We start from the raw sequence: 24,045 nt of genomic DNA on the forward strand, positions 1-24,045 counted from the left end.
ATAGTTTGAATGGCTGGGTGTCAGGCAGGGTTGGGGGGAGGGTATTAATAGATTTCTATTCTTTGAAAGGTCAAAAGTTGTTTTTGAAACTCAAGCAAGACAAATATTTCACCTATTTTAATTGATTATCCTCCCCCAACCCAACTTTGCTTTTCGATTAAAAATTTATTTTTTATTACAATTGCTTTTGTTAAGTATTAATATTGTTCAAGATCCTTCAATAATAATAATAATAATATCATTATTGTTATATTCGATTTTGATCTTCTAATGCTGGATTAAGATAGATTTGTAATCTTCCGGCTAATCACATCAGCTGTCTGGCCAACGAGTTTCATCTATCATTGATACGCACTTAATCTGCCTCATTGATAAATTCTTTTTTGTTTTCAAGCTGAGGTCAATCGCCGGCTGATTTGACCCACTTTATATTGTCTATACCTGTTGTCATAATTCACATAAATGAGCTGCATCTATCCAACTGCATGTCTACATTCAAGGAAATGGATCAGTTCAGGATGACACGCGTGTGTCAGTGAATTTATTTTCAGTCTTGATCCTAATTTAATCTATATATTAAAAAATTAGTTTCTCATGTCCCGTGGTAATAACTATTTCTTAAAATGCTTCCAAAAAGGCTGCAAACAGTCTCGTTCAAAAGCATCGACATCAGCATCATCATCATCAATGTCTCTTGCACAACGCAACCAACAACAATATCATGCCATGCGTCTTCAGGTGAACCAATATAACATTTTATGGTGGGGGTGAATCAAGCTTAGAATTTTGTTATGGTTTCATATTAGCTTTTATTTATTTTTAATAATTTAATTATTATTTATCAAAAAAAAATTTATTTATTTTCCAAAAAATAAGTTAGAATTTACTAATTAAATAAAAATCATGCTTAGATTATTTAAAAAACTAAAAGTAAAACTTATAATTCGTGCCTTTTATACTTTGTATATTATATTGAATCATTTGTATTAACTACTTTTCGGTCAAAAACATTAAAATTGCTAAGATTGAGAACACGACCAATAGTAATACTATGTCATACATTTTCAGATGAACTAATATAACAGAAAAATAAGCTACTAATTAAATTTTTTATTTATATTTAAATTTTTTTTTCTTTATCAAACTCAGTTTCTTTACAGATATAATCTGAACTGTTTCTTTATTAATTTTTATGTATTTTACACCAGTAGATGAAATGCTAGTTATTATATTAATAAAAAAAAAGTTAATGGCCCATTTAATCATGGAGTAATGTTTTAATCTTAATACTCAGATTATTATGAATTTAATTTGTATTTCATGACAGTAGTTATGAAGAAATTTTGTTTTTTTTTGTCTGTATTTTGTTGCGTATGCATGCCTGTATTGTTCTTCACTTAATATATCTTCTCAGAATTAAGCTCATTATGTTTTTGTTGATCTTAATTTTATATCTGATTGTTTTGGTGTGTTCACATTTTTAACAAATCATCACTTTTACTTCGTCACGTATAATCGTTTGTCATTCATTATATAAGACCTGTTTTTAGTGACATCGAACAGTTTAATGTTGCTGAATAATTTTCCTTTTATTTGTATGTTTTTGTATTGAACTGAGAGAATTTGACTTTATTAGATGTGTTTGCTTTCAAAAATACTGTTTGCTGTTAAGTGAATGTAAACATGCCTTTTCATTAATGATGTGCACAGTTTATAGCACACACACACACACACACACACACACACACACACACACACACACACACACACACACACACACACACACACACATACTAGGGTTAGGGAGTTATTGAGGCATGTCATTGACATCCTGTCTTGACTTTGGACAAATCATTGTTTATGTGTTTCCAAGTTATTGTTGGACATTATTTAGATAACTCAAATATGATAAACTCATTAGTTTATATCATTATTAATTTTTGGTTTGATATTTCGGCATTTAAATGTGAATTTAATGTCCATGTCATACATTAAATTTTCACTGGTGTTAACAATTGCTCAAATGTTTGATATTTCAATTAACATTTCTGATAGCACACACTCACCTTGCATGTGTTACTTTGTGTCATGTTTCTTACAATTAAACATCTATTTTTTAAGTCTTTTAAGTTTTAAAAAATAAAGCAAAATTATTTTAGTTTGAAAATTACATAAAGTGTAAAATGCATATAACAGGCCGAATATATAATGGTAACTATTTTTATAATCAAGAAGGGACACCCAGTATTCTTTGGGATGAAAAGATTAAAAAAATGTATTTCCTATGGTGTTCATACCTTGATTTGAATCATCTTGTCATCTTACGGTGGTTGGACTTGTGAAATTTTACATATCTGGTGAATTTGATTTTCACATGGAAATGTATTTGGAATTGTGCACAAGTTACTTGCATTTAGTGTTTTTCCAAATACTAAATTCAGAATTTTGTAAAGAGGAATTTCATTTAGGTTTATATCAAAATGGAAAATGAGGTTATTTTTCTTTTTTAAATGATTAAATACTTTGCCAAAAAGTTTATTAAAATACAGTTATGTTTTTCTTTTTTTCTTAAATAATTTAATGCTTTGAACCTTTTTCTGGGTGTTCTACTTTTAATCTATTAGATTTTTTTTAAACCAAGTTTTGTGATAAAAACTTCTGAATTTCTCTCTTCAATGGTTAAACAAATTTTGATGAAATATAATGATACAGCTCCCCTTAAATAATTGATAGTGTATTCTGCTAACTCCTAATATTTTGACTAGTGTGTAGGTAAATCTAAATTCAGTATGTAATTTTTGTCTTTGTTATATTTACAACATATCTGCCAATCTAACCTCTGACCTTCTTTAAGTGCATCTTTTCAAACCTGGGAGTCTTTGTTGAACTCAGAAACCTGAATGAATTTTGAAGAATTCAAATATATCTAGGGTGACGATAACCTTCTAATTGGGCTTAGTATAGAATTAAATAGATTATCGGAATCAATAATTATAGATCAAAACACTTGTAAGAAAAATCGTCATATGAGTAGCAGTAAAAAATTGATAATTCTATAGTAATAAATAGTAATATTGTACATGACAGCAATATTAAGTTTAAAACTCTCCAAATTCATTAAAATTGTTCACATAAACCCATGGCGCAATGTTTAAAAGTTGTTAAACACCAGTTCTGATTGACAGTCTTTCTTCTCAAGATTAAGAGTTCAATCCTTACTACAATGGATAATAACCAAGAATAATAAAAATTAACATTTTTACCTAATCATGACTGATGAAACAAGAACAATCTACCTTCATGGATTAAATAAAAAGGTTCGATTCTAAAATTTAACAAAGTTTCTCTACTAGAAGATTCCAAAGTTCAAAATAATATACTTGAAGGAAAAGGTTGTCTGAAACTGCTGTAAAAATAACTAAGATGAGAATGGTAGTCCTAATTCAAATTATCCTCATCATATACTAGCAGAAGGCCTGGCATTGCCCACATTTGAATGGGACAGGTGGAAATATATACTAGCAGAAGGCCCAGTGTCGCCTAGGATTGAATAAGATGGGTGGAAATATATACTAGCAGACAGCCCAGAGTCACCCAGGATTGAATGACACAGGTGAAAATATATACTAGCAAAAGACCCAATGTCGCTTGGGATTAAATGAGGGTCGTAGAATATAAAGTCAGTCCCGGAAATTGCTGAAACAGTTATCAATCTCAAAGTTACTTTATTTCCTGTATATTTTTAATAGTGTTTTTGTGTGTGTGTCCTGGGGGGGGGGAGTCAGTCCCGGAAATGGCTGAAACAGTTTACGATCTCAACATTACTCTAATTCATATATACAGAGTGACCCAAAAAACAAAAGCTAAATGGAGGTCATCTAGAACATATGCTGTAGAACAGAGAAAACAATAAACTAGTTTTGACCAAAGTTTCATTTCATTCAGACAAAACACTAAGAAACGGGGCCTAATTAGAGTTGGGGCCCGTTTTTTGGGGGGAGGTCACCCTGTATAAGTACATGCAATTAGCTTGATGATTTGCTGAGTAATCTTCCGAAATTGATGTTTTTTCCAAAATACATTTGGTGCCGGTAGTGGGAAAAGAATCACTGTGTCAATGTATTTATGCATTAATTTGAAAATCCTGCTGAGACATCTTCCGAAAATGACATAATTGTTCTCAAAATTATAGTGCCGATAGTGAGGAAGGAAAGAAACCCAATTAGGTTGAAATTTATAGTGAAGCAAGGGTTGCTTAATCATTAACCAACACAATGTATTTATCTATTAATTTGGAAATCCTAATGATCCGTTATCTAAAAATGATTTCATTTTTCTTAAAATTATGGTGGCCTTGGTGAGAAGAGAAATTATTTCATATATGTTGTACAATACCTGTTGAGAGTATGTTAAATTGTTTCAGATATGTATATAAATTACCCGTCTGAGGGTAGGTAAAATTATTTTAAATATGTGTAGTACATTACACGTTCTAGCGAAGGTAAGATTCTTTCATATACGGGCTGTAAATTACCTGTCCTAGGCAAGGTACAATTATTTCATACATGTGTAATATCCGTCCTAGGGTAGGTAAAGTATTCTTTTACTTGAGATAGTAATTGATACATAGACATAAAAAATTTCATTATCCTAAGAATAATAGGTATGTTTGAAACTAACTTAATTTTTCTCGTTTTTTTACGCAGTCCTGAGCAATACCGAGTAGCCCTGCTCGTCAAGTATAAAATAAAAAAAAAGCTGTCATTTCTTTTGTCTGTTTTCAGGATCTTGTGGAGTACAAAAAGAAGCATCGTATCCTAAAGGTTAGAACACTGGATGATACCATTAAAACACTCCAAGTCGATGACAGCTGCCCCATTGGGATGCTTATGGTTACCATTTGCACCAGACTTGGTGAGTTGAACCTGTTTCTTTTGTTCTTTAAAAAACAATACATTATGTAAAATATCTTTGGAAATGAAACTTTTGAACAATGCAAAAGTAAGAAAGCAAAAATCGTAAAGATTATTCTTTGCATTTGAGTTTATTCTCTTTGTCAAAAGTTTATTCTCTTTACTCCTTTAGCTTTCTCCAAACTTAAGTTCAAATCAACCTTCTGGCAGAAACTGTTCACTCTTTTCCTTTTTATTCCTGTTGTATTTGCTTTTTCATCTTTCCTAGAGTCATTTATTTCTATACTTTTCAACTCTATTGTTGAATTTGTGCAAGTTTTCTCCTGCAGGCTACCCCCCCTCCCCACCTGCACCTTTATAAAGGGTTGATTTATAGATTCCTTTAACTTTGTTACCTGTAAGAATTGAAAAAAAAAATGTCGATTAGTTATATTGGAATACAAAAAGGTTTTATTTTTATTTTATTTTTTTATCGCTAATTCTCACTACTAAACCAAAGTAACGGTCATATAAAAACCTAAAGAATACTGTTTTTCATTCATCTTCCTAAATAGTGTGAAATGCCTAAAGATTATTGCAAACTCACTCTTGAGAAACCAATGAAAGTTAAGAATAGTCTTTGAGTGTCCAGAATATTTTTTTCTTTTTTTTTCTTTTCCTCTGGATTTCCTTTCATTGCTTATAAAGTCAGTCGAACACAAAACGATAATGTTCTCTTTCGACTGAGAGAATTGCCTTAGACTCTTGTACTGAATGAATAAAAACAAAGCCATGAAAGCTTTTTTTATTTTTTAAATCGATAATTTATGGGATCGTTTTTCTTATTTTATTTTTAAATAGATTTAAACATTTTATTTTTAAATAGATTTAAACATTTTATTTTTAAATAGATTTAAACATTTTATTTTTAAATAGATTTAAACATTTTATTTTTAAATAGATTTAAACATTTTATTTTTAAATAGATTTAAACATTTTATTTTTAAATAGATTTAAACATTTTATTTTTAAATAGATTTAAACATTTTATTTTTAAATAGATTTAAACATTTTATTTTTAAATAGATTTAAACATTTTATTTTTAAATAGATTTAAACATTTTATTTTTAAATAGATTTAAACATTTTATTTTTAAATAGATTTAAACATTTTATTTTTAAATAGATTTAAACATTTTATTTTTAAATAGATTTAAACATTTTATTTTTAAATAGATTTAAACATTTTATTTTTAAATAGATTTAAACATTTTATTTTTAAATAGATTTGAACATTTTATTTTTAAATAGATTTAAACATTTTATTTTTAAATAGATTTAAACATTTTATTTTTAAATAGATTTAAACATTTTATTTTTAAATAGATTTAAACATTTTATTTTTAAATAGATTTAAACATTTTATTTTTAAATAGATTTAAACATTTTATTTTTCTACTCCCCTAACAATATAAATAAAACCGAAAATAATTTTTTTAAAAATTGGTTTGCATTACGAATAAAAAAAATAAAAACTTTAAATGGTAAATTTTTACTTGGTTTCCATCTTAACATTTTCCTTTAAAATAACAACTTTCGGGTTTTCAGGTATGCTGAAAATGAATATCGCATTGTAATTTTCCGCAAGTAGTTGTCCAAATATCAAGCAATGTAATTCCCTATGTTAAAAGTGTTGGTCATTGTTGTATGTGCAAGCACACAGATTTTTGGCATAATTAATATACTCACCATTCCATAGCTAGCTATAACATATACTGACCCAACGAGTCACGGATAGTCTAGTATTATATATTTGGAGACTCACACATTGTATGGGCCCTGTCGGTGGGGCATTAGAATACACCGACTGCCCCCCTGCAGAGGGTAAAAGTCTCTCAATGGGAGTCATGGATATGACCTTAAACTATATCCAGTGGTGAGGCCCCAGCTTGCGGGCTTTGGGGAGAGTGGAGCCACCCTTTAATTACCATTGCTCCCAGGTCCACTCTGACCCGGAGTGGTAGTACCTCTTAGGGTTCCAACTATGGGTTAAATAGAAACCGACTTGAAAACAACAAATATATTTTATTAAAAAATTTTTTCTTCAAAATCTTTGGATTCGGCATTAAATAACCCGCAAAGGGTTGATATGCCGTAAAACAAAAACAACCAACCAACCACACATGGTATGAAACAAAGAATGAGTCTAAAAAGATAACAAACTGACAAAATAGTTTTAATTTTTTGAAATGTTCCCATTTCAATCAGTGAACAAATAGGAAGACATTGTCATGTAAACTCTGTTTAAATGCTTCGATGATTGATGTAACACTTCTGAAGCATACAGGCAACATTTCTAAGTTAAAATCATGATAACTTAAATGTTATTAAAATTTTGACAGCCATGGAGGTTGAAATGTTGTCTAGCACATGCTCCTTTCAATGACCTTCTTGACACACGGATTATTTCTGATTTCCTGGAATATTTAGAAATAGGACATAGTGTGTGTTCGATATATTGTGTCGAACAAGAAGGAACAAGGAGGCTCTTTCAAAACCCGTAAAATATGGAATGGATGAATAAGCAGCACAATGAAAGCAGTGGAATGCAAACACGAATATTAAAATTTAAATCAATTACAAAAATAAACTTATAGAGAGTAGACAATGCATTGAGGATGCGTTGTCGACAGCTCTTGTAACCCTCGTTTCTCCTAATTTGTCTCTCAGTCCCCATTTAGAACGAGTAATTTTTCTGACAAAGAGAAAAGAAAAAGCTGTATTTTAGGTCACCAGTATTTTTGCGTGAGCAATCATCTGAGATGTCGGAAATTTTCTATTTTTATCCTCGTAACCATGTCACTAACACTGCTGAAGGTAAACATTTTACTGAGCTGATGTTATCCACCTTATAGTGAAGGACCCGAACCTTGGACTAACCACTAAGGAGACCATCCTATGAACAGGGGCTGCTGTATTGCCATTTGGTGAATGGATTCTGAACCATGCAGTAGCTTCTGGTGGGGCTTCTTGATGCCATATTAGTAGGTAATTGTTACGACTTTACCTCATCATAGTCTACAAAAAAATATATTTCGTTTCGTTTTCTCTCTTACTTTCCTTCTCTGCCCTGCTATAACTAAGTCTGTCGACCTATTCCACAAATCTTTAAACTCCATCATAAAAAGTCTCCAGAAAGAATATACGATTAAACCCAGAACTCCAACTTCCAACATAGACCCCATTACCATGTCTCTATCTCCAACATCAGGAGTCTACATTCTAACCTTCCAGAGGTTGAAATCCAATTACAGGAGACCAAACCAGACTTATTGTTCCTAAGTAAAACTGGTATTAGACAAACTATTTGCCTAGATGAGTTTGTAGTTAAAGGATATTCTAATTTAACATCCAAATCTGACCCTCAAGATTGCCATGGGCATGGAATATGTGCCTGCATTAAAGATGGCTTTCCATGTGGAAGGGATATCTCTAGAGAAGATCCTAAATTGCCCTATATGTGCTTTCGGATTGCACTTGCTCGCACCACTGCATTTATATTTGCCCTCTATCGACCCCATAACAGTGGAGTTACTATCTTTAAGAGCATATCTGAGAAAATTGACCACATCCTGTCTGCTCATCCTTCGGCTAACATTCATGTCTGTGGAGACTTCAATGTTCACAATGTGGAATGGTTAGCCCACTCAAATGAGGCAGATGATGAGGGGAGGTTCTGTCACGATTTCGCCATTGCTTATGATCTCACTCAGATTTTTCACCCATGTACCTGACACTGATGGTCAGTATGCAAGTCTCTTAGACCTGTTCATCTTCCATTCTGTCCCCACTGGGATCTTCCGACGACTCGGTTGTCCCGGTTAAAATAAAAACAAAATGTAATAAGTCCTCCAACATACCTCCCCATCGTACAGTATATATCAATACTCTATGGCTGACTGGGATATCTTGCGTACATTTATATCAGATCTACCTCTGCATTCCATGTTTAGAAAGAACATGTCCTCCATAGTATCAGACCTGAATCTTTAATCGTAGGTATAGATCGCTTCATACCCTCCAAAAAATTCCAGCAAAAGCCTAACAGCCAGCTGTGGTTCTCTCCAGAATGTGCTGCTGCCATTGTGCTCAGAAATCACTATTTCCATTGCTTCCAACATAATAGATTTCCATTGCTTCCAACATAATAGATGTACTGAAACTAAAACTGCCTTCAGGACTGCCAGCAACCATTGTAAAAGTGTAATAAAGAATGCGAGAGAGTTGTATACTCAGTCTGTCAAGTCTAAAATAGCTGAGCAGCAACTTGGTTCCCACCAATTTTGGCAAATTACAAACAGGGTCTTGAATAGAAGTGTGCTCTATCCCAACCATCATCAATTGACCTGAGGTAATCTCGTCAGCATCAGACAAAGCCAAACTCTTTGGCAAAAACTTTGCAGCTAATTCTACCCTATGCGATCAGTTGCCAATTCTTCATTTTTTCTTCTGTCTCTGAAAACATGCTATGCGACATAAAAATATCTGTGCCTGATGTTGCCTTGATTCCATTTAAAAAACTAGTCCTGATAGCATTCCATTTATAGTGCTCAAAAAGTTTCAACCAGAACTAGCTCCCATACTTACAAAGTTGTTAAAGTGTTGTCTTAATAAGAATTGCTTCTCATCACTTTGGAAGACCTCATCAGTATGTCCCTTATTTAAAAATTCAGGTGATCACTCATCTCCCTCTATATACAGACCAATTAGTCTCCTGTGTGTCATGAGTAAGTTGCTGGAATCTGTTAAATAGAGATAGTCAAACACTGCAACAAAAATAACCTTCTTAGTGACATGCAATATTGTTTCCATTCTGCTAGATCCAAAGCTGATGTGCTAATGATTATATCTTATAGGATTAGCAAATCTCTCAATGGAAGCTTCTTTTCTAGGGCAATTGCCCTTGACATATCAAAGGCCTTTGATAGGGTATGGCATACTCTACAAGATCTCCAGCTGTGGTATAGCTGAAAATGTCAGAAATCAGAAGTTCACAGTATTAATGCTAGAGTCCCTCAGAGGTCCATCCTGTGCCCAACTCTTTTCATGATCTACATCAATGATCTTCCAAATCACATCCTAGGATCATTTGTAGACATGTTGACGGCACTACTGACTATGGCAACATAAAAGGCTGTAAACGACCAAGTTCTCACTGATTCCCTCTCCTCTGATCTTAATCACATGGTGCAATGGAGAAAGAGGTGGCTGGTTAATTTTAATGCATCTAAAACCAAGATTCTATCTTTCCATCATCAACACTCTGATCTCTGTCTGGCATCAATTGAAATGAATGGCTCTCACCTTGGGGAGGCTCCATGTTCTGACCTTTACTCCTGATCTGAGATAGAACACGTACATCAAATCTGTTGCCAAGGCTGCTGGATCATTCTACCACTCCAGTAGATATCTCACTGCTGATGCAATTCTCTATCTGTATAAGAGCCAATTATGTCCAAGGATGGAGTACTGTTGCTACATTTGAGCAAGAGCTCCTAGAAGCAGCTTATCCTGCCTTGAGTTCAAAATAGACTTTGTAGCCTAGTGAGGGGAGAGCTTTTCTCTTTCTTCCAACCTCTTTCCCACAGAAAGACATTGGAATTCTGTTTCTGCTTTATCGTTTTGTTTTTTTGTTTTTTTTTGTGGCAAGTGCTTGTCTGAACTTCAATCTATACTCCCCCCCCCGGCCTGACTTTCATGAAAAACACTCATCTAGCTGAAACTGCTAGCAATAATTCCCCCCACTCTTTATCTGTGCCAAAAAACTAAATGTAGATTTCCATGAACAATGCTTCTTTCTTAGAACTGCACACCTGTGGAACCCTGTTCTGTTTTCCTGCTTTCCAACTGACTACAATATGATTGTCTTCAAGTCCAACATGAACAACGTCTTGATTAGCTGTCCCCTTAAGTAATCCAATTTACCAAATTTCCACTAATAACGATTACTACAATATGGCCTCATTGACTACGTACGGTACACTTATTAACTGTTATCTACAAGTGGTCTCCGGGCCTTGATAAGTGGTGACTCCTTTGAAAAAAAAAAAAAACTATGGGATGAGGGGAAAGAAAAGAAAAGGTGAGATTAGAGAAAAAAAAAAAACAATGAAGATAGGGGTGGTCTTATGGTAATGCTGAGCGGAAAATCTATCAAACAACAAAAAAGAGCAAAAGAAAACTTAATTTATTGCATGAGAGAGAGAGAAGACTTACAGTTCGTTCTTTTTGGATGTGGGATTTCCTCGGCAGATTTTGTGGGTTTAGATTTTCATCTTAGGCATATTGGTTAGCCTAGCTTCATTGTATTAAAAAAACATATCTGCAACTCTGAGGCACATTATCACCCTTTTTCTCCTCCGCTGCTCAATCCACAGCCATTTTTATCGACAAATACGATCTTCCACTCAACCTTCAGCTCATATTACCAAATTTTGTCTCTTGAATTCACTTGTGAAATGTCTTGTGATGGATGCAGTTTTTCCGACAACCCAATTTTCTCCAAGATCAATTTAAATGTTAACTTATCAGTTTTGCAAGTCATGTTTTTGTTTTGGTTATTTCGTTAATATCCTTTGTCCATTGTAAACAAGTTTGCTCAGTTTAGTTTTTCATCGATGGGTGTTCCATATTCACCAAAGCTTTGAGCCTCATTCTTGTTGCCATCCAAAACAGAACTCCGTCGTCTGACAGCCATGACAGGTTGTGTGCGTAAAAAAAAAAAAAAAAAAGAAGTCTTTTTTTCTTTCTCCTTTTTCATCCATATTTTGCTTGCTTCTCTTTTTTTAGCAGTAAGCATCTCTTTTTTTAGCAGTAAGCATCCCCAGAACCAAAAGGGTCAGGCAGTGCACCACTACCTTATCAAATGGCTGACTCATCCTTAAAAAGTGGAGGGGTATTGAGACGTTCCTTCGACACTCTCATCCTCTCTCTTTCTCCCTTTGCCCTCTCTTTCCCTCGTTGCAGGTTCAGCCTCTTTCTCTGCAAGTTCTCTCACCTCCGCAATAATTAAAACAAAAAAAGCAAGATATATTTTCCGTTGGCTAAAAAAGATGAAATTTTAAATGTAAAGCACATAATCCAATGCTGTGATTATGTGGCAATATATATATTGAAACACTAATGGAAGTAATGATGGTTTAACAAAATCTATATTGTAAAAAAAATAAATGAATGCAAAAAATGTTTAAATGTAATTCTTTTTTTTTTTTTTTTTTTTTTTTTTTTATATATAAATCTCAGCAGCAGACAATTTGTTTAAGGAGTAACAGTGGTGGATTATCATCATTGGTATTGAAGAAGGTTCCTAGTTCGAACCTTTGGATTGTTTGCTGCCTCTAACCACACTGACAAGTCTTGAAAAGATGAAATATGTCTGTGAATGACTACATATACCAATTTTAAGCTGAATATTTTCTTGGTTAAAAATGTGATCAATTGTATTTCTATACAGAATTTAATATATTCATAATAAATTAATGTTAAAATTTGGATTCTTTCAGAGATTATATTTTAATTATACAAAAATTACAGGATATAAAAAAAATATATTTTTGAAAAACTTCTCACACCCAAAGACTAAATTTTGATCCACTAAAAAGGAAGGACATTGAAATGTAGGCGACTCCACCCATGGAGGAAACGCATTCATAACAACCAGATCTGGCACAATAGAATTGTTTTAATTTTTCTGTGTAATTTGGCATAAACTGAGGATATGGTCGAAAAGCCATATAGGCTTTCAAGTACGGTTTAGGAATGACCTCGGTTTTAAATTGCATCTCATGGGAATTTAGATACACAAATTGAACCTTACTGTGAATAATATAATTTGTAATAACACGCACACGCCTTCTTTGTGTGCATGGATGGAGGGAGGTGATTGGTAAATGATGGAAATTACACAAATGATTTTTATGAAGAACTCCATTGAGATGAACATTCCAAGTTGTGTACTTATGTTAATTGTAACTTATTTTATACTGACTTTTATTTTATCTAAATTCTATTTATTTCTGCTAAACAGTTTGAAAGTTGTAACAAAAATAAAAGAAAGAAATAGAAAAGTTGTCAATCACCTCAGCAAAAACCTATTCGGTGACATGAAATATGGCTTACATTCTGAGAGATCAACAGTTGATGTACTAACTGTAATATCACACAGGATCAGTTAATCTATTGACAATGGATTTGTTTCTAGAGCAACACAACATATCTCGCACAGAAGTCTACTTCATAAGAGTTCCAACTATGGGATAGCTGGAAATGTCCACTCAACCAGAAATTTTTTTCTTTCTGAAAAGTTCATTAAAGTAGTCATTGTCGGGCAGAAATCTGAAGCTCACTATATTAAGGCTGGAACCACAGGAATCCATCCTAGGCTCAACTTTTCCAGATTTTTATCGTGATCTACAAAATCACGTGACGAGCATGTGCGGAAGCGCACAAGAATTGTTTGCCAGTGCATGAGTCAGGCCTACCTGTAGTAATAGACACGGATGAAAAAAACGATTTGGATAATCCCAGATTTCAAGGTAGTTCTACTAAAATAGCCATATTTTTCAAACCAAAGCACTTCAAGACTTCAAATTACAACTGTTTTGTTCGGAAATGAATATACTTTCGAATGAATTAATAAATATGAATGTACATTATATATTTTAAGAGTTTTAAGCAAATAAAGTGATAAAAATGTGAACATCATAAAATGGTGTTTTCGGTAAGGTTTTGTAATGACCCTCCCTGTTTTCTAAAGGCCCGTATCATGATTGTATGAAGAATTTCGTCATGAAATTTAGGAAACAATTAGAAGAGGTGTTAATCTTAATACTGTCAAGTGTCCGAAATATTTTTGACCATTTTTTTTTTTTTTGTCATGTTAAAAATAAGACTCTAATATGACGAGTATCGAACATTTTGAAAAAAAATTTGATCGGACGCCCATTAGTAAGTAAATCATTCTTTTTACAATCTTTATCAATTAAAAGTATTATTCTATGTTGAGTAGGACCGCGGTAATTGATAATAATTTAAAAGGACCTACCCGAAAAAAAATGTTTCTATTTCTTGAGTTTGGTCAAATTAATTTAGTATTAGTAAATTTAAAGACATGGTTAAAAAACAAAATAAACTTTTGTAGATATATAGCTTGCATGTACTTTTATTCATTGCATTAGTTTTGAACAGCGAATTAAAACAATGTTTTACTGCGAACAGCCACAAATCTTTTTTCAAAATCAAAAGATGTATGAAAATCTTGTTTGTATTACTATACACATGGATTTGAAAAAGTTATCAAAAAACAAATATATAACAAATGTTATCAAAGGCAAGATAAGTTACTTTTCTACCTAACTGGATATGTTTTTAGTGTTTATATTTAATGTAACATGTTTATCCAGCTTGAAAAACAGTGTTTACCGATGTATTCGAAAATTTAAAATGGTGGCCGACTCTCTCTTTGAGGTGATAAGTTTGGGAAAATGAGTTATAAATAAAAAAACAGACAAAATACTGTTAGAAACTTGCTCAATATATGTTACCGTGACATAGACGGATATATATTCAGCGGGTTTTTAACAGTATTTTGACTAGTTTTTTATTTTTAACTCATTTTCCCAAACTTACCGTGTGAAAGAGATAGTCGGACGCCATTTTTAGCTTTCCAATACATCGGTAAGCACTGTATGTTTTTCGAGCTGAATAAACATGTTACATTAAATAAAAACACTAAAAACATATCCAGTTAGGTAGAAAAGTAACTTATCTTGCCTTTGATAACATTTATTTGTTATGTATTTGCTTTTTGATAACTTTTTCGAATCTGTGTACAGTAATACAAACCCCGTTATTTTTTTTTTTTCTACTTATTAAGCAAAAGGTATTTTTACAACCTGCTCCAGCGTAGTATAAACGGCCTATGGAATAAGCACCTTCAACCTCGAAAATAGAAATCAACAAATTTATGGAATTTTCTTAGAAATTTCATAACGCGGTTTTTTATAAAATTAAAACTAAATATAACATTTGCTGACTTATTTACCTGTCGAATACGCACACACACACATATATATATTTATATAACTTTCTGTAAGATATTTATTTGAAATTAAATTTTTGTGAAACTAACCGCCCCCCTTCTAATATTGTTTTTGTTGTTTTTGTTTCTGTCAAGTCTTCAGTATGTTCATACATAATTTTCCTTAACCCTACAACTAATTCCAAGTCCGAATGGCAACCCTCCCCATATTCTCATTGCATAGAAACCCTCTTAAAACCACACATAATCGTCTTAAAAAAAGTAAAACAAAAAGCATACGAGATTTATCTCCGATTAAAAAAAAAAAAAAAAAAGTTAACTGCCCTAAAATGCTAGAATGACCTGTAATGGGGAATTATTTTACATTAAATTCTAAAATAATTTGTTTATCTTTCATTAAAGTTTTTCATGGCATTTCATACATAATTGCCTTGGTAGAATCACATTTTGGAGGGGTTGTCAGAAAGGGTTGGGTGGGGTTAAACAGAAGGTGTTAATCTACAATAATACCAAAGAAATATTGCAATATATTCATTTTTAAATGGTCCTATGTTTAGATTTAAGTTTTTTGTACATAAAGCACATTACAATTCAACTTTGAGTTCTCCAACTTCTTTTCTGTTTATGGATACATGGCATTTTTAAGGAATTGCAGCATATTTATGCACATTTACTGCAGATTATTTTGGAAACCATGAACTTTATGAGATTCTGATTCCTTGTACAAAAATACACTTATATGGTAAATTTCATTGCTTAGTCTTGTGTTTTAACAAAGATATGACATTTTTACTGAAAAAGTAGTGTAAAAAATGTGACAAAACGCATATGGTCTTAAAGAGGAGAAAATATCCAAATGTGTGAGGCACAAAAATAGTCCTTAATTTTAATCAGATTTTTAAAATTTAAAAAGATTCTTTCTTAGCTCATCAAGCCCTTTCTATGTATACCAATATTGAAATATTTTAAGCTATTTAAATTTTTTCATGTGTATTACTACTACCTGCGTCGAAAAGCGACCCAGAACTTTTGATTGCAAATCAAGTCTACCAATGAGCTACATCCATCCTACTCACAGTGACAATTGAGTTTCGACTAATGGCTATAAAAAAACAAGCTGATAAGTTGTTCAGGGGCAGTTGAAAAAGATTGCTCTGTGTTATCATGTTTGTGATTATGTCGTGGCATGTCAATACTGTCGACGCTATTGTTTGTCATGTCGATCGATGCTGTTGTTCGGGATTGTGTTGTATCATGTCAATTGACAGGGTTGTTCGGGATTGTGTTGTGTCAAGTTGACTGTATCGTTCAGGATTGCGTCGTCGGAGGTGTTTGGAATTGCATGGATGAACTTGTACAGACTGTACTGCCATGTGTAATAAATATATGCATATATTTCTTTTTGCCGTTCTCGCCTCCCTTGTGAAAAAGCCTCACATTCTTCATTCATTAACATTTATGCAGACAATACTACCATCTATGGCAACACTTCAAAGGCTTACAAGGATCAGGATTTTTCTGATTCTTTCTCCTTTGACCTGGAGTGTGTGGTACGATGGGGTAAAAAATGGCTAGTTAACTTTAATGCATCCAAAATCAAACTTCAATCTTTTTAACACCAATGCTCATATCCCTACTTTTCACCAGTTGAAATGAATGGATCTCGCCTTGAAGAAGCATCTTGCTTCAACAAACTCCTAAAGCAAACCTTTATCTCTGACCTGAAACGGAAACCTACATCAGATCCGTTGCTAAAATCACTGGAAAAATTGTGAAATCCTTCTAATTCTCTATAGAGAATTAGAATGATTTCACAATTTTTCCAGTATTTCACTCCAGGTGCAATCCTCTACCCGTACAAGAGTTAAATACATCCTAAGATGGAGTACTGTTGCCACATCTCAGTTGGAACTCCTAAGAATACCTTTTCCTGCCTTGACAGTGCAAAACCATCTTTGAAATTTAGCGGGTAATGACCTTTTCTCCTCTGTATTTCCTCTTTCTCGCAGAAGAGACGTTACGTGTCTCTGTTCTATCCTTACTTGTATAGTAGGTGCTCGATGGAGCTTAAATCTATGGTCCTTCCCTGTAATTAAAATGAGCAAAACATCTCAAAACCAAACAAACATTCTTGCCGCCAGCAAAGAAGAAACATCCAAGATAACTGTTATATAAATGAGATATATTAATAAAAAAGTCTGTTGATCCATCCATTGAGCTTGTAGTAATTTGTTTAAATTGGAAAAAAGAGTTTGAAAAGTCAGTTAGATATAAAAACAAAATCCAAAATTAGTTGTTTATTTGGTTTTCTATATCCCCACCCCACATCTTTCTCTTTCTTTCTCCAACTACAAATTAAATAATATTACTGTTTGTGTTGATATTGTCTTTTATTTATAATGGACTATTCTAATCTTATATTCTTTTTTACCTTGAGAGAGAGAAATAGACCTTAAAATGTACAGGTCGAAACTGAAGTGGCCACAGTTGAGGTTTTTTCGATTTAGTTGTATTTTGCAAAAGACCCTCTAAGTAATGCACTTTGAATTTTGAGGCTACATCAATTATTAATCAAGACATGGCATTTTTGTTCTTTTTGCAAAACATATCAAGTTTATCCTGAACACCCTGTAAATGATGTTCTTTGACATTGTTCCCACTATGTATTGTTAACAAATGATTCTGTTAATGTTTTAAATATTGATAAATTGGATAATTGTAAAAATTGTGATTTAAAAAATAGAATAAACATTGGCAAAAAGGAATATTAAATTTGTAGTCAAATAGAATTGTAGCATTAAAAAAAATGACCGTTATTATCTCTCCCTTGCTCTCTTTTTACTTCTGTCATGTCCCCCCCCCCCACTATCTTTCATGTCATGTTTCTCTCTCTCCTTCCTTCCCTCTCTCTCTCCTTCCTTCTCTTTCTCTCCTTCCTTCCTTCTCTTTCTCTCCTTCCTTCCCTCTCTTTCTCTCCTTCCTCCCCTCTCTCTCTCCTTCCTTCCCTCTCTTTCTCTCCTTCCTCCCCTCTCTTTCTCTCCTTCCTCCCCTCTCTTTCTCTCCTTCCTCCCCTCTCTTTCTCTCCTTCCTCCCCTCTCTTTCTCTCCTTCCTCCACCTTCTCGTTATCTCCTTTCTTCCTCCCTCCCTATCTTTCATTCCTTCCCCACTGTCTTTTACCTCCCTCTCTTTCCCTTCCTTCGCCTCTCTCTTTCCCTTCCTTCGCCTCTCTCTTTCCCTTCCTTCGCCCCTCTCTTTCCCTTCCTTCGCCCCTCTCTTTCCCTTCCTCCACCCCTCTCTTTCCCTTCCTCCACCCCTCTCTTTCCCTTCCTCCACCCCTCTCTCTTTTTCCCTCCTTCCTCCACCCTCTCTCTTTTTCCCTCCTTCCTCCACCCTCTCTCTTTTTCCCCCCTTCCTCCACCCTCTCTCTTTTTCCCTCCTTCTTCCACCCTCTCTCTTTTTCCCTCCTTCTTCCACCCTCTCTCTTTTTCTCTCCTTCTTCCACCCTCTCTCTTTTTCTCTCCTTCTTCCACCCTCTCTCTTTTTCTCTCCTTCTTCCACCCTCTCTCTTTTTCTCTCCTTCTTCCACCCTCTCTCTTTTTCTCTCCTTCTTCCACCCTCTCTCTTTTTCTCTCCTTCTTCCACCCTCTCTCTTTTTCTCTCCTTCTTCCCCTTTTCTCCCCCATCTCTCAGCTTTTATTTCTTGTTGCTTTTGTCACATTGGAAGGAAGCTAGTGAATCGTTCGTTTCCTCTTTCAACTTTTTCTAAATGCCATTATCACTTGAGTTCTGCCAGTTAATAAAGAATCAAGTACGTCCTTTTGCTTCTATCCTATCTGTTTCCTGTCACTTTCTCTGTCTTCAAACTGACCGTCTTTTTGGTTATCTTGACCTGATAACCCAAGTTCTTTTCTGTCAGAACTGATTCACTTTTAATATAAACTAAATGAAAGTATTTTAACTACTCTTATTTACTTTACGGGGTTTCACTGATTTGCTGTTTCAAGTGTTGATATTACTAGTTATCAGCCAATCAGAATTTCTCTTTTAGTTGGTAATGAGGCTCCAACTTAGAAGCATTGGAGGAGTGCTGAGTAGTTGCAATTACTAAATCCATTCTGAGCCACAGTGGTAGTACCTGTCACGTTCTTATCCATGTGTTAAATACAAACTTGATCAAAAGAGGCAGGAGTAAGAATTGTTCAGTATTAGTATAGGTATTATCAATTAGATTAGGTTCTGAGTCTAACTACATATGGTGTTGAGGCCCCAATTTAGCAATGTTGGCAAAGGTTGGAGTACTCCATTGTTAACATTACTCCTAAATCCATTCTGACCCTGCAGCAATTATACCTATTAGAATCCCATCTATAACTTGAATAGAATTTATCGTTGGCAGACTATTTACAAACTATATGCCTGTCAAATATTAATCTATAAATAGTTGAAGTATATCAATCATAAAATCTTTTATTAATATGGCTAAATTAGGCATTAAATACTGCCTCTCATAAAAAGGTTTGTATATTGTAAAACTAAACAATTAGCTTATACAAGTGCACACAAACCATTTACAAAAATATTTGCATTATTGATTTCTGCAGGTTATTTTTTTTAAATTTCCCATAAAACAATGCATTCTTCAATGAATTAAAATTGATCGATTTATAATAAACACTCTTATTCTTAAATGAAAGGTTTTTTTTTCTTTTTACAATTTTTCAATATTAGTTTTCAAATCGGTTCAATTAATTTCTATTTTACTGAAATTCCAAACTATCAAAGCTTCTATCTTGTGCCATAAACTAGTATAGATCATTTTTTAAGTATTAAAACTTTTTTTCACTCACAATATTATCTTTTATTTTAAAATTGTAGTATTATTTTGCTAATTTTTTTTTCCTATAAGAAAAGTTTATTAATATTAATCTTTACTCCATGCTAAACTTGAAATCTACGATTAAAATCCTTGACAGTTATTGTTACAACTTTGGAATAGTTCTTTTAAATTTCATTATTTAAAAAAAAAAAAAAAAAAAAAAAAGAGCAACGAAAACCAATTAGATAAAGACATTGACTGTTTCAATCGCTTTTTTGCTTCATTTTAAAATGACTTTGAATTTATGACATAGTAAACAGTTAGTCTTATCAGAACCTGTTGGATTAAAAGCCATTGTCAATTAATTTAGTGCCATTGCATATTTAGTTGGAGATGATTATTAATCTCCACTATAAGCTGATTAAAAAGCAAAAAAAAAAATGTTTTCATTTTGTAATTAAGAAAAGGGAAGAAAAATGTCATTCTTTAGTTGCAAAAAAAAGCTGCAACATCTAAAACATTTTTTATGAAAGTTTAATCATGAAATAATTGGATGAATACTTCATAAAAATTGTAGACTTAATTACACTATTTGAAGTTATATTTCTTGCCTTATGTTGGTTAATATATATATTGTTTTGATTTGTTAAATTTCTCTTTATCCGTTAATATTTTACTTATGTATTAATATTGCTCTTACAATCAAGTTAAGTATCCTATTTTATGTTTGATCTATTCATCTTTTTTAGTTGAGCTTAATTCTACAAAATGCACATTCTTCTGAAAACAATGTTTCAGTCTAATTGAATGTTCCTATTTACAATGCCTCCCCACGGGACAGAGTTAGACACCAGGGTCGTTTTTTAACATGGAGAAAAGGGACAAAAATAAAAATTGTCTCAGTCGTGAAGGATTTCTCCTCCATTGACAGAGAACAAGAAATTGAAGTGCAGCATCTGAAGAACAGATACTACACTTTGATCTTTGAATGTTAACATTCAATTAATTTCGTTTATGGGTAGAAATGTACAGCAAATCCCATTTCTGAGAGGGAATAGTTTTGCTTTGATTTTGCAATATGGCTTCAAGTTCAAACTTTGATCTTTATTATTTGATACTTTGTAGAAAGTGTTTACAAATGAGTTCTCTCAAGTTCGATGTTGTTCTAACAACAAAACTGAAAATTAAAACTGAAAACAATCGAGTCAGTAGGCCAAACACTGCTTGACCTATGAATTCTTCCATTTTTCTACTAGTAATAACTTGTGTATTATAGCAGATTTTTTAAATGTTTTTTTTTTTTTTTTTTCAAAATTTAATTTAGTTTTAGTTTGAGTTCCTTAACAAAATCTAAAGAATTTACTTAAAATGAACATTAAAATGCCAAGAAAAAAAAAAAAAAATCAAACTCATTGTATCATAAAATGGTGGTTATATTTTAAAAAGATGACCATAATTACAAAGATGTTGCTATTTTTTGGTTTAGAGTAATTTTCATTTTTATTTCTTGTGTCCGGGAACTTCAACTGACTTAGACTCCTTAAGTTTAAAATATCTTATTTGTAAAGGCAGTGAATTCTGACTATAACCCTGGTTGAATAAAGCTAAAAAAATATTTAGAGTTTGTGCACTGTTCTCTGGAGAATAATTATTCTATCTACAATGTTAAAAGGAATGATGGTTGCTATTTCTATTGAAAATTGACAGATTACTTATTTTATTTATTTAAAATGAAATTCTTTAAAATTAGGTCAAATATTCTAACAGATGAAAAACTAATTGTGTTGACCTAAAATAAAACGTTTCTGGCCATTTCTGACTGATTAATACAGTGAAGAAAAAGAACAAAAACAATGAAACACACAACACTCAACAAAACAAAACAAAAATCTCTAAGAACAATTAAGAAAAATACGAAATAAAAGAAAATCTAATCTATTAAGTTAGAAAAACAAAACACAAGAAAGAGAAAATAAAATTCCATGAAACTAAAGATCCATATTCCATAAAGCTAGTTGCCTGCCCGGATGTATGCAACTTTTTTGCATTGCCTCAAAGAATACAAAAATCAATAAGTATAAAATAAATCAAAGCTAAATTTAACCTTTGATTTCTTAGTTAATATCTTATAATCAATTTCCTGAAGACTTTATAAAATAGATTTATTTTCATTGATCCTAATCGATTATTACATTATGCATCCAAAGAGATTGGTTATCATATTGTGTGTTAATTGGTTACAAGATATTTGCTAAAACTCTCAAGATATTTCTTCTTTATTAGTCTCTTGTGAATTTAAACATGCCTTTATTGGCAGCAAAACAAATCCAACTTTGTCAATAAGAATTAAACCTGACAATATTGGTTTCTTATAGAAATATCATTAAGTGATGTGCAAAAAAAACATCTTAAGCAGCAGTAGGTTTGAGTAATTAATTCAATTATGCCAAACTGAATGAAATATTCTTAGATAACTTATTTGAAATGCGGCCATGTATAAAAAGGCCCATTTTTTTTTTAATTTTCCTTTTCATAGTTCATAATGATTAAAATAGTTCAGCAAAAGAATGAAATATATTTGTATTATCAATATAATTTTATGTAATAATGTAAATTTAATAAATAAAATAAAATACAATTTTTAAATTTAATGCAAAACATTTTGTTTTATGTATGAAACAGCCAACTACAAAATATAGTGTAAACATTTTTTATTTTTTTATTTTTGTTCCGAGCTGTAATTAAATCATCAGCTGATTTTCTTGATTTTATTTGCTATTTCCAAATTTTTACTTTGTCATCCTTCAGCAATTTATTGTTCCTTGTAACCTTTCAAAAAGTTTAGTCTAAAATGCTTATGTTATAGGGTGTGACAGCTCCCTATTAGGTAGTTAAAGGATGCAGCAAAGAAAGATGATGGTCTGAGTCTGACTGTAAATAAAAAGGGGTAGTTGTGGTAGCATATGTACATCCTCCATTGTTGCCTACCTAAACTATAAAATAAAATATTTTAAATTGTCTTAGAAATGATCATATGCCAAATTTTTTAGTTTGAATTCGTGGAACTGATTTAATGTGTTAATTTTATTTATTTGTACCTACTCTATCTAATATATATATATATATATATATATATATATATATATATATATATATATATATATATATATATATATATATATATATATATATAATGAATTTTTTTTCTATTAAAGTTAGAAATCCCCAAATAGTCTTAGCGAATAAACATATAAAAAAAATTGAGGCTTTTAAATTAAAATTCTTTAAATGATTCCCTTTTGTTTCCTGAATGAATAAAACTTGTAGAAAATAATTGTTTATAATTGGAAGGATAATTGCTTAAATGTGTTAAATAATGAAGATGCTACGTTTTTGGTGCTAATTCTCTTCAAAGACGATGAGTCGTCATCAGTGCCAGTAAAATATGACCAAACTAATATTAGGTTTTAGTCTAAAATGTCATTCATTCTATTATTGCCAAATTCATAAAGGTCTCTGCCAAAACATTATAATTCATTTGAAGCCAAAAGAGTGTTCCGTGGAAATTAATAGGTCACAGTTCAAAGAGTTAAGTAATGTAAACCGAATAGATATTTGGATGGGTGACAAATTGCTAATATCCATTATCATAGCCTTTGTTTGCAAATCGTCTTTGAGGAAAACCATCTGCAAACTTGAAAGGAAAAAGAAATGTGTCTTGAGAATATAGTTTCCTTGGAATTATTATATTCTAGAATTTTGTCCATTGGTCGGTCATGCTCATGTTTGAAAAGGCATTTTTATTTTTATCATTAAACATGCTTGAATGGACAAATTTTAAAAATGTTTTTGTTTGCAAATGAAAAGTTTTTAACAGATACTCTCCACTAAATGGGGAATTTCATAGATTGGCAGACTAAAATATTGGAAATAATGGAAGCATAATATGAACCGCCTTAAATAGTAAACATTGCATTTTGGTGTTAAATTTTCATTGATTTCTTTCCAAGCATTGTTTCTATTTGATCAGTTACAAATATAACAACCGATACAAGTTATGAAAAAAATTAATATTTTATATTCATGTTAAATTTGTGTGTTTTTGTTTTTTTTTTTATTTTAAATATTGAATATACACAGTATTTTAAATGCATGTTTTGTTTTAATATTGGAAACGGGAAATAACATTCGAACAAATGATGAATAGGGAGTCACAAGGCAAAAATTGTTGAACTAT

General features: G+C 32.1%; 1 protein-coding gene across 18 annotated transcripts in view; it reads left to right on the plus strand.

Annotated features, from left to right (window-relative positions):
• Positions 1–24,045, plus strand: part of LOC145289209 (talin-1-like) — a 617,531-nt gene that overhangs the window by 363,436 nt on the left and 230,050 nt on the right. For all 18 annotated transcript variants that reach the window (XM_080136391.1, XM_080136396.1, XM_080136401.1 and 15 more), the window contains one exon: positions 4,785–4,914. In XM_080136391.1, the coding sequence (XP_079992517.1) occupies positions 4,785–4,914 (130 nt within the window). The remainder of the gene's footprint in view (positions 1–4,784; positions 4,915–24,045) is intronic.

The sequence above is a fragment of the Euprymna scolopes genome, chromosome 2 (assembly GCF_053919585.1).
Source record: "Euprymna scolopes isolate OS-2025 chromosome 2, ASM5391958v1, whole genome shotgun sequence".
NCBI classification, from domain to species: Eukaryota; Metazoa; Mollusca; class Cephalopoda; order Sepiida; family Sepiolidae; genus Euprymna; species Euprymna scolopes.